This window comes from Eschrichtius robustus, chromosome 17, assembly GCF_028021215.1.
Source record: "Eschrichtius robustus isolate mEscRob2 chromosome 17, mEscRob2.pri, whole genome shotgun sequence".
Taxonomy (NCBI): domain Eukaryota; kingdom Metazoa; phylum Chordata; class Mammalia; order Artiodactyla; family Eschrichtiidae; genus Eschrichtius; species Eschrichtius robustus.
In genome coordinates, this window is record NC_090840.1 from 84,470,529 (window position 1) to 84,481,690 (window position 11,162).

Here is an 11,162-nt window from a genome sequence, read left to right on the forward strand (position 1 = left end):
CCCGGAGTCCCCTCCCTGCCGTGCTCTAGCATGTAGTAGGCACGCACAGAATGCCTGCTGGGTGAAAGCAGCAGATGCGCCCCTTTGAAGAGGCTGCCCAGGGAGGGGTCCTGCCTCATGTCTCTGGGGCCCGTGGAATGGGGGGGAACAGAGTCAGCAGAGCCCCTGGGCCCCCATGCAGGCGCACTGCCAGGGGCGCCTCCTCATCTTCCAGGCTCCCTCCTTCCTCCACGCCCCTCTCCTAAGCTTTCACAGGAAAAAAGAGGGGGAAAAAGGCCAAAGTAAGAGGTTTTCTCCTCCACTTTCTGAAAATGAGATTTTAAAAATAACCAGGAGGCGGTGGCATCACCAGGAGGGGATTATGTGGGGAGCGGGGACTGCGCGGGCCTGCCTGCCCCTCCTCCTCGTGCGCCTCAGCCTGGACCTCCCACTCTGCCCCTCCCTCTCCTGATGGGGGAGGTGGGAGGGAAGCCCGCAGCAGGGGAGCTGCTGAGAAGGGAGGTGATGTGGTGGAGGAGGAAGGAATGCTTGGGTTGGGACCCCAGGCCCCCGCTGGCCTCCCCACTCTCCCTTGGTGCCCCCTCTCTCGGCTCACGGCTCAGCAGCCACCTGGCCTCCTGGGCTGTTTCTTGTTCCTTGGGGTACTGTGCTCCTTGCTGCCACAGGGCCATTGCACGTGCACATCCTCAAACTCTCTTTCCCTCCCTTCATGCGACATCCCATCTTTACCCTCAGCTTCAATGTCATTTTCCCGAGAGGCTGACCTTGACTACAGGATGGTCTATGGGTGTTGCCCCTGTCACTGCCAACCTCAGGGTTCCCTGACAGTCTCCTCCCGCATCCTCATCATGATTGGTGTTTATTTATTGACTTGACTTTTACTTCTCTCTCCCGCTGTGAGCCCCTTGAGGTGGGGGCTGAGGACCAAATGATACAGGTCTCTCCCACCCCCATCACCTGGGCTCTTCCTATTTCTGTAGTTCAGGGCCAGCCCCTGTGTTTCTTTGTCTGAAGTGCTCTCTGGCTGCTGGTGGAAGATGCCAGGGAATCAACTCTCCTGGGAGCAGCACTTAACTCATGACTGATGGGGTGGGTGGGTGACAAGCCCCTCACCCCTCAGACAGGATGGCCCAATGAGACTGAGCCCCAGTGGCTCCCAGAGGAAACCACTTAGCTGATAACACCCTTGATCACTGGCCTCCTTCTGTCCCTACCACGTGCGCTGGGATCACTTCCCACATGACCTCCTGTCCTCAAATCATTCCTTAGGCCCTGGAGCTAGGCTGAATAATGACCTCCCAAAGAGATCTATGTTCCAGTCCCTGGAACCTGTAATTGTTACCTTATATGGCAAAAAGGGGCTTTGTGGCTGTGATTAAGTTAAGAATCTTCAGATGGGGAGATTATCTGGATTATCTGGGTGGCCCCTTAAAGCAATCACATGCAGCCTTATGGAGGGAGGAAGGGGGAGTTTTGACACAGACGCAAGAGGAGGGGGCCATGTGACCACAGAGGCGGGGATGCCAAGGGATGCTGGCAGCCACCAGAAGCCAGGAGAGGGAAGAGCAGATTCTCCTGGGAGCCTCGGGGGGAGCACGGCCCTTGACTGCATCCCAGCGATACTGTCCTAAACCACCAAGGTCGTGGTGATTGTTACAGCAGCCCTAGGAAACAACACCATGTGCTTCAGGGGGAGCCGAAACTAACGCATACTGGGTCTGTCTTAATTACGGTGACAGGCTGGCAGTTGTCCCTCCAAATGCTGAGCACCTGGCCGCCCAGGTGTGGACTACATCCCCCAGCCTCTCTTACAGCCGAGAGCGACCACGTGACTTAATTCTCCCCCTGGCATTTGATTTGAGAAGTGAAGGGCACGGTTTCCCCTCACATTCTTTTTTTTTTTTTTTTTTCCCCTCACATTCTTGAAGGAAACTGCTGGCCTGTGACTGCCCCCGCCGTGAGAATGCGATGGGGGCATCAGTGGATAAGACCACACCCTTGAGGGGCGGAGCCACAGCTGGAAGGAGCCTGGGCCCTGGATGCCCTGGGGAGCAGGGCCGCCTCGGCCTGGACACCTGGACGGCTGGACGGCTGGACAGCTGCAGGAGGGAGAACAAGGCTCCCCCTTATTGAAGCTGCTGCACTGGGGGCTCTTTCTCAGCACAGCTGAGCGATCCCCCTACTACGCTGGGGTTGAGCAGCCGCTCACAGGCCTGTCCTGTCCACAGTGCTCGGTGCCCATCTGTGGGATGAGAACGTCAGTATCGGGTTTTTCTCCCGCATCGGCCCCACCGTATGGATAGCGAGCCACCACCCGAGGCTCACCAGGCTGAACTGAGCCGGTACGACGCTTGCCCCCAGGGCCGGTGCTTGGGGCCCACGTGGCTGGAGCACGGGACCGTGGGAAGCACGGCCGCTCCTGGGAAGCACGGGCGTCGCTCGCCCACGGCTGCCTTTGAGGCCCGAGGGCTGGCTGTGCTCCTGCCCACCAGCGCCTTGAGGACCGGGTCCTCAGCCTCCTGGGCCTCCTCTGAGCCCCAGCCTGGGGCCTGGCTGGGCAGGGACTCCGGAAGTGCTGGTGGGGTGGGCGGCAGCGAGCGCCGGGCAGCGTATCGGCCCTGTATGGGGGCTGATGGGGCTCCGGGACGTTGCGCCTCAGGATCCCCGGCGGCACTCAGGACCCGGGCCTCCCTGGTGGACGCGGGCCCCAGAGCCGGTCCTCGGGGCTCGTGCTCGTGCCGGGGAGCACCCTGGCCATCGTGCCGCGGGCCCACGCAGGAGGGTGAACAGGAGGGCACTGTGCCGTCCTCTCTTGCCAGCGTGGGGCATACAGGGGGATTCTCTTCATTCCCTGCGCGGCCTCTGTCGTTCTGTTAGTGAACGTAGAAGATACTCACAAGGGCTGTCAGAGGAGAGCTGGAGACCGTCCGGCCCCTCGTGGGGCTCTGAGGTTCAGAGCAAGCAGGGAGGGATACTTGGGGCCGATTAACCTTGGTGGGTCCGTGCGGTGGGGACGGAGGTCTCTGAGTGCCGGGGTGGGGTCCTGACGGCTCCTGAGCAGGGTCAGCTAAGCTGTGGGAGTGCGGGGAAGGGGGCCCTGTGCCTGCTGACCCTCCCCCTCCCAGAACCAGCCCACTTCCAGGTGGGGCTCCTTTAAATGCAGGGTTCTCTCCTCCCTAGAAGGCCCCGCCCCCAGTCTCCCGGGCAGCCAGGTAAACAAGCCTGACCCCAGGCTGCTGACATGGCTTCCCCCCGTTCCGGGGACCCCAGCCTGGCAGGTCTGCCCCCTCGTCCTGTAGCCACTCCAGGTGAGACGCGTGGTGGGGGGAGGGACGGAGGAGAAAGGGGTGCCCGCGGCAGCCGGGGCTCTGAGAAGGTGGGAAAGGCGGCAGTGGCTCCGCCCCCTCTTCCTGGGGAGCGGCTCCTCCAGGGTCGCTGACCAGGGCAGGGCCAGGGTGGGGGCGGAGACCTCATCCCCTGACGGTTCTTCCTGCTGTCCTGCAGCCCTTGGATCCTGAGCCTGGAGGTGGGCCAGGGTCCTCCTCACTCCTCAGGGTCCCTTCCTGTTCATTCTCTGGCCCCCCTCCTCCACCCCCTCCCTAAAATCCCAGGGCTGGTCCCAGGTCCTCAGCGGTGCACACCCACTGCGTGCTGGGGAGGGCAGTCATCCACGCCCACCCAAGGTCATCCTCCTCCACCCCTTGAATTTTGGACTCTGGCCACTGACCCTCTCTCCATCTCTGCTGTCATCGCATTGGTGATCTCCTCCTTCTCCTGGCCCTTCAGTCCCCCCACCCAGCCACCTACACCCTGGTCATGTCCTTGGCCTTGTCAGCATCCAGACTGCAGCTGGGTCCTGACCCGGATCTCAGGACCGGGACCCCAGCACTCTGTGGGCGGAACCGCAGTCCACTGTTTCCAGCCTGTTTCCCGCCTCCTCCAGCCCCCCAGCTCCCCCCCACCCTGCTCATCCAGCTCTGCCATGATCATCACACCCTCACACACACCCTCCTTCCCTGGGCCCTCTCTCGTTTGATTGTACCAGCACCCCCCCCCCCACCCCCCCCCGCCCCCCAGCTCTCCGCCTACTCCTCGCCTGCACCCATACAGCTGAGCAGAGCTGGGGATAAACTCAACCACGCTAACGCTCTCTTTAAATTCCTGACTGCAAGCTGCAGGGGGACCTCCGTGAAGAGCTGCGGGTCCCACTGCATCCCTCCTCCCGTCCAGTCCCTCCTCTCTCCTAGCAACCACCTTGCACGTCCCTCCACAGCCCCCATCCCTCTCTCCCTCCTCACATTCAGTTGCTGGCCTCACTCACTCTTTCACAAAGAAAGAAGATTCCCGCAGGTTCCCGGCACCTCGGGCGCACCCAACCGCACCTGTGCCCTGGGGCTCTGTGCTCCCTGCCCGCTTCCTGCACCACTCACCCCTCTCCCAGCCAAGGCCAGCTTTCCGCTTGTCCCAGCCTTGCCTCCTGCCCACGGCCATGGCCCCAGCACCTCTCCACCCTCCTCTCCTGCCTCCTGACGTTTTCTCTCTTCACGAGGTCTTTCCCATGGACCTAAAAGCATGCGGTTATATATCCTGTCTCCTGACCCCACTTCCCTTTTAGCTACCGCCCTATTTCCCTGCTCCCCATTTTTAGCAAAACTCCTGGAAAAGGTTATTTATACTTGCTGTCTCCCAGTCTTTCCCTCCCATTTGCTCTGGAACCCACTGGACCCAGTCCCTCAGCTCCAGCAGCTCTGGTCGGGGTCAGGGATGACCTCCATGCTGCTGAACCCGAGGTCCGTTCTCTGGTCCCGCTGGACGTGACGCGTGGGCGGTGCGCGGCTCAGGACCTCCCCTCCTCCTCGCTTGGCTCCCAGAACCCCGCGCGCTCCCGGAGGTTCTCCTCTTGCATCCCTGCCGGCTCTACCTCCTCTCCCTGGCCCGGTGAGGGTAGGGCCCAGGCTGACTTCTCAGGCCTCTTCTCTTTCTTCTCACGATCTCATCCAGTTCTGTGGCTTTTTTTTTTTGCGCGGCTTGTGGGATCTTAGTTCCCTGACCAGGGACTGAACCCAGGCCCTCGGCAGTGAGAGCGCAGAGTCCTAACCACTGGACCGCCAGGGGATTCCCTGTGCCTTTCAATACCATCTCCTCGGGGTCTGTCTGTCTCCAGCCTGCAGCCCGACCCCGCCTCAACTCCAGACTCTAGCTGACTATACTCCGCACCTCGTCCCCAGCCTGTCTGAAGGTATCACCTGTTCAAAATTAGACGCTTGACACCCCAGCCCCAAGCTGCTCCTCTCTCAGTAAATGGGGCTTCCTTCCTCCAGCTGCTCAGGCCAGAAACCTCGGTGTCTTCCCTTTTCCCCACTCCCCACCCCCAGCACCAGCCCCTCCATCAGCAGATCCTGTGGGTTCCACCTTCCAGACACAGTCAGAATCTGAGCACTTCTCTCCGCCACCCTGGCTGGGCCCCCAGCCCCTCTGCCCTGGCTGCCTCACGGCCTCTGTGCTGCTGCCCTTACCCCTCACCTGTCTGCCCCACAGCCACCAGACTCACCTGGCTAAGTGCAAGTCAGAGGGTGTCACTCCTCTCCTGTGCCCCGGGGCCCACTCCTCTCCTCTCCTGGAGGCCCATCCATAGTTCCCCTCTTCTCCACAGCTTTTCTCACCCCCAGCCCACAGCAACACCCCACAGCCCCTCCCGACAGCCCACCCACCTGCTGGTACTGAGTGTGAGGCCAGGCCAGTGCTTTGGACACCAGGGCAGTGCTGTGCCTCCAGTTGCTCACCCTGGAGGTCTTCAGGGAGGAGGTGTCCTGGTGGACAGGGCAGGCTGCCTGGGATGGGGGCACCGCCATCCTGCCCATCAGAATCTGAGGCTCCTGCAAGGCTGCCTTGGATCTGTCCACGGTGCTGAGTGCTATGGGCCCCAAGCCGGCCCCTCTGGCCTCACACCCTGCTCAGAGCCAGTCCACCACCTCTCCCACCTGTGTCTGCGGCTCTGGGAGCAGCTGCTTTGGTGTTGCCTGCGGGACTGAGCCACGAGAGCACTTTCCAGTGACAAGAGGTTCGTCATGGCCTCATCTCCAAGGGCGGCAGATCAGGCTTGATTGTTTCCATTTTTCAGAATGGGAAACTGAGGCTCAAGGAAGTTAAAAGACTAGTCCAGGCTCTCCCAGGTGGAAGGTAGGACCCCTGACCCAGGTGTGCCGGCTCCCGGCCCTGGCGCAGGAGAAGCTGAGTGTGCGTTGTTCGCAGCTGCGGTGGAGCCGGGCACACAGTAGGTGCCCCAGGGCACTTGTGTGAATGGAGGAGAATCACCGTCCAGAGGCTCCTGAGCCAGGTGGGGGTGGCCCAGTGCAGCGTGATCACATCGCGCAGCTGGGGTTGCGAGGCAGTTCGGCGTGTGTCTTCTCTGGGTCTGTATCCTCACCAGTAAAACGGCCTGAGTACTGTCACCCCCTCGCTGGGGTGCTGGGAGGAGGAGCTGAGAATTCATGGTCAGAGGTTCACTCATCACCTCCTCCAAGGCCCCCCGGTCCTGCCTGTGCCCGGGGAGCCTGAGGCTTGTCTATACCCAGAGAGGGCCCATGGCTGCTTCGTTCAGTTCAGTACCCCCAGAGCTAAGGCTTTGCTGAAGGGAGGAAGGAAGGAAAGGTCTCCTGAACGAGGGGCCCAGAGCTGGCTCAGCAGCCCAGACAAGGTGTGGGCGTGGAAGAGCAGCTTGGGCTGCTGCCTGGGGCCGTGGATGGGCTTCAAGGGTGCAGGGACCCCAAACCAGGGCACAGTGCTGTGTCTATACACACGTGATTCTCCGAGAGCGGACCCCTAGATTTCACCAGACCCCCGCAGCCTGGGAATCCTCGTGTGAGTCACAGAGATCAGAGATGTCCCCATTTCTCTTGGGACGTGCTCCTGGGGTGGGGGTGGGTGCTGTCCAACAGGCACAGACCAGCCCAGCTTCCAACCTGACCCCTCTCCCGGGTGAAGCTGCTCTGCCCGCTGCGTCCCAGGGTCGCTGTGCCCAGGCAGGGCTCCTCCCCACCTCCATCCACAAGGCCCTGCACTGGCCCCTCAGTGTCCGCCCCGCTGAGTACTCATCCTGTGCTTGTCCTGCTTCATCCTGGATCTGCCCCGACCTCCAGCTGGGCCGCCACAGTCCATCCTCTGCAGGGGCCCAGGAGCAACTTTCAACCAAGAGCCACCAGGTCACCCCTGCCCCAGTCCACTGTCTGGGGATGAACCCATGTCCACAGCAGGCCCTGTGTGGTCCTGCCAAACTATCCAGACTCCTCTCCTTCTGGAACTTTCTGCCCAAATAGTATTTAGTAGCCATACTCTACACCCTTAGGGCCTTTCTGCCCCTCCCAGCTCCTTGGTGCTGTCCCTGGGGATGCGCCTCCCCCGCCCCTTTCAGCCTCCACGTGGCCTCTCTTGGTCTTCACGGTTCAGCCAGGTGGCGGGTTCTCCCTTCTCTTTCCTCGACACCCCGACAGTTTCAGGTGGTCGCGTATCCCGGCCGCTCCATGACCCCTTCCCGCAGGTCCCGCCGCGACCCCGCAGCCCCCGTTCCTGGACATCTACTGCGGGGACGCACAGCTCTGGGAGGAGCACTTCCGCGGCATCGGGCGCGCCTATTGCGCGCTGGGCAAGGAGGACGACTTCGCCATCCGCGTGCTCACGGAGGACTTCACGCTGCCTTTTCCTTTCGCCTGGCCCCCGGGGCCCGACCCGGCCCGCGGGCCGCTCTTCTACGACCCGCACGACCGCACGGGCTTCGACTTCCTGCTGCGGGGCCCGGACGCACCGCCCCCCGCGCTGCTGCGGCCCCTGCACAACACGGCGCAGGCGGCCGTGCGCAGGCGGCGCCTGGAGCAGCTGGCGCTGAGCTACGTGCACGCGGGGGGCGGCCCCCGGCCCGGCCTCCCGCGGCTCCTGCCCTCGCCCACCGCCGGCAGCGCCTTCCCGGGGCCCGTGGGGCCTGAGGCGGCCTCCCCCGGCGGGGGCGCCCCCAGGCTGGGTTAGCGCGGCCCCCAAGAAAATGAATAAAGAGTGCCTCTGCTTCTCCCGCCCCGAGGCTCTTTGCCGGACACACCCGGACGGGCATCTGGTGCCAGCTAGACCCCCGGGGCCGCCCGGGGGGGTCCAGACAGCGTCAGCGGTGGTGCGGGAGGTCCACTTTGTCCCAAGGGGATAATGAGCGAGGGGGGGTAAGTGGGAAAGGCCGCGGGGGCGGGCTGGCCAGGCCAGGAGTGGATGTGGGAGGGAAAGGACCCGGGATAGCGGGGTTGGTGGCCTTCTGGGGCCTGGCCACTGCCCTGTGGTGGGCATTAGCGCTCCCATCCTGCAGGTCAGGACCCCAGGTCCCAGCTCCTCCGGTATGCAGCTGGGATTTGGTTCCCATGTGTCTGATTCCAAGTTCAGCAGGCTTCCTGTTTTCCATGACAGAGCGGCATCAGGATCTGGGGTGGGGGGTAGGTGGAGAGGCAGATGGACGGGCAACGGGTAGCAGAGCAGAGGGGAAGGGCCACCCGGAGTTGGAGCACAGGGTGGGTGGGGGAGGGGACGTGACAGGGAAAGGGATGCCGGGGTGGGAACACCACAGGCACAGTCCCCACGCTTCTGCTTTCCTGCTGGCCTCCACGCTGGCTCTGTGGAGAAGGGCGTGCGTCCTGCCCCCTTCCCCTTGTGGGGCTGAGAGAATTGGCTGGGCCGGACCGGCCATCAGTGACCTGGCTTCCATCCTGGGTGCATCTCCCTCTGTAGGTGACAAGCCCTGGCAGGGGCCTGTCTACTGTGGGAGGCCAGCGGCCAGGCAGAGCCGCTGCATGCAGGACCCCAGTGGTTTCCTCCTCTGACCTGTAGACCAAAGGCCCAGGTTTCCTCTCGTTGGGGGTTTGGATTCCAGGTGTGCAGGCGAGGTGGGGTGGGCTGGGAGGACGCATTTTCACTCGAGTGCAGATGGAATCAGAGTTTTTCTTCCTTTCTTCTAATCCAGGAGTTATTTATAGCTTTCTGGTCGTGGGCAGAAATGGTTTCTCCAAAGTCTTGCTTGGTTTGCAGGAGAACCGGTGACAGGAAATGCTTAGCTCTGGAGGAGAGGGGCTCAGGCTCTCCAAGAGGGGTCCTCAGCTTCCCTCTCCTCTGCTGGTGGCCCCATAAGAACCCCAGCCCTGCTCCAGGTTCCTTTCCTCTTGTGGACTCCTCTCTCCAATTTTATAGAGACGCGTGATGGTTACACTGTAGTCCTTAAGCATGTGAATCCTGGTGGGGTAACAGCAATTAACAGCAGTAGGGATCATATATCCTATGTTGTGTATTAATTGTTTGGGTTGCCCCAGAAGCAGTCCCTAAACGTAGATTTGAGTGCAGTGGTTTATTTGGGAGGTGACACTTGGAAACACAGGTAGGGGACGGAGGAAGTGAGACAGAGAAGGGAAAGAAGCCAATAAAGGGCGTGACGCACAGCTAGTTAGGCCTGTGGGCGACTGGAGGTCCCTCTGGAGACCCCGGGAGACAGCGTGGGGCATGCCTCACTGCCATCCCACCCCGGGGACAGGGAAGCCAGTGTTGTTTTTTTTTTTTTTAGTTTATTTTTGGCTGCGTTGGGTCTTCGTTGCTGTGCGTGGGCTTTTTCTAATTGTGACGAGCGGGGGCTACTCTTCGTTGTGGTGCGTGGGCTTCTCATTGCGGTGGCTTCTCGTTGCAGAGCATAGGCTCTAGGCGCAGGCTTCAGTAGTTATGGTGCCCGGGCTCAGTAGTTGTGGCGCACGGGCTTAGTTGCTCCGCGGCATGTGGGATCTTCCTGGACCAGGGCTTGAACCCGTGTCCCCTGCATTGACAGGCGGATTCGTAACCACGGTGCCACCAGGGAAGCCCTGGGAAGCCAGTGTTTAATCACTACCTCCCTTGTCCTGCGGGGACCAAGCACGCACCTTGCCCGAAAGCAGCAGAAATTGGGAGTAACCATTTAGAAACTTTTACAACAAGTTGTCAGAGTAGTTTTATGACTGTAAAGTGTAATAATAAGAATTTGGGGTTTATATTTAGTATATTCTTTAAGTAGAAATTTTTCTAGAAATGTAGTTTATGACAAAGTATTGGTCTGTGACAGATTGGAAATAAAAAAAAGGCGGTCCTTTATCACCACTAGTTTGAGAAGCACTGACCTAGGGGAGGAAGACCCCAAATAAGTAACCTATTAAAGAAACAAATGTGATTTTAAAACAAAAGCAAAACAGCAGTAAGTACTATGAAGAAAATGAATAAGGACAACCCCATTTCAAACAGGGTGGTCATGAGGGCCTCTCGGAGGAGGTGGTGCTTGAGGTTGGAAGAGTGAGGAGCCAGTCATGTGAACTCTGGCGGAGGGTGCTCCAGGCAGCGGGGACAGCCTGGGCCAAGGCTGGGCAATAAAAAAAGCTTCAAGGGTCATAGGACTGGAAACAGGGGCTGTGAGGCCAGAGCACGGTGAGCAAGAAGGGAAGCTCACTGTTCGGTGAACGGCCTCCCCCTTATGGGGGAACAAGGCTCTAGAATCCCAAGGCCCTTTCACATTCACTGCATCATTTCATCCTCCCTGCAGTTCCATGAGGTCAGTGGATGGAAGAGGACCCTGGGGCCTAGAGAGGGGAAGGGATGTGCCCAAGACTATAAGCTAGCATGTTATTAGAACTCCACATTATAGCCACAGAAGGCCTGGCTTCAACAGGCTTAGACCACAGAAATTTCAAAAATGGTTCATGTAACTGGATGGTCCAGAAATAAACTGAGCTTCAGGTAAGGTTTGATCCAGGGGCTCAAGGTTTGCTCTAGCCCTCAGACTAGTTACCTCAATGGTGGCAGCATGGCTGATGCACCTCCTGCCTTTTCAGTCCCCCTGGCCGCTGAGAAGGAGAGAGGCCACTGGTTTCCCAGAGCTCTCATGGAAGAATGAACCTGCCTCAAGCCCCAAGAAGCCTCCCTGAGTGGCCTGTTGGTCCAGTAAGGTCATGTGCCCACTTCTGAACCAGAGGGTACCCTGTATTGATTGGCCTAGGCCTGTGTTTCCTGATCCAATCCCTGTGACCAGAGGGTGGGATTACCTTGACTGGATTCGAAGAACAAGGCCAGGAGCACTATGGTGGACCAGCTTGAGGCGGACGGAAGGGATGGTGGGGAGATGACCA

General features: G+C 60.3%; 1 protein-coding gene across 1 annotated transcript; it reads left to right on the forward strand.

The window, feature by feature from the left end:
• Positions 1-3,241: 3,241 nt before the first annotated feature.
• Positions 3,242-8,191, forward strand: C17H8orf90 (chromosome 17 C8orf90 homolog). The gene is given in 3 exon segments (XM_068525493.1): positions 3,242-3,320; positions 7,538-7,884; positions 7,886-8,191. Coding segments are annotated over 3 exon segments (732 nt in total).
• The last annotated feature ends 2,971 nt before the right edge of the window (positions 8,192-11,162 follow it).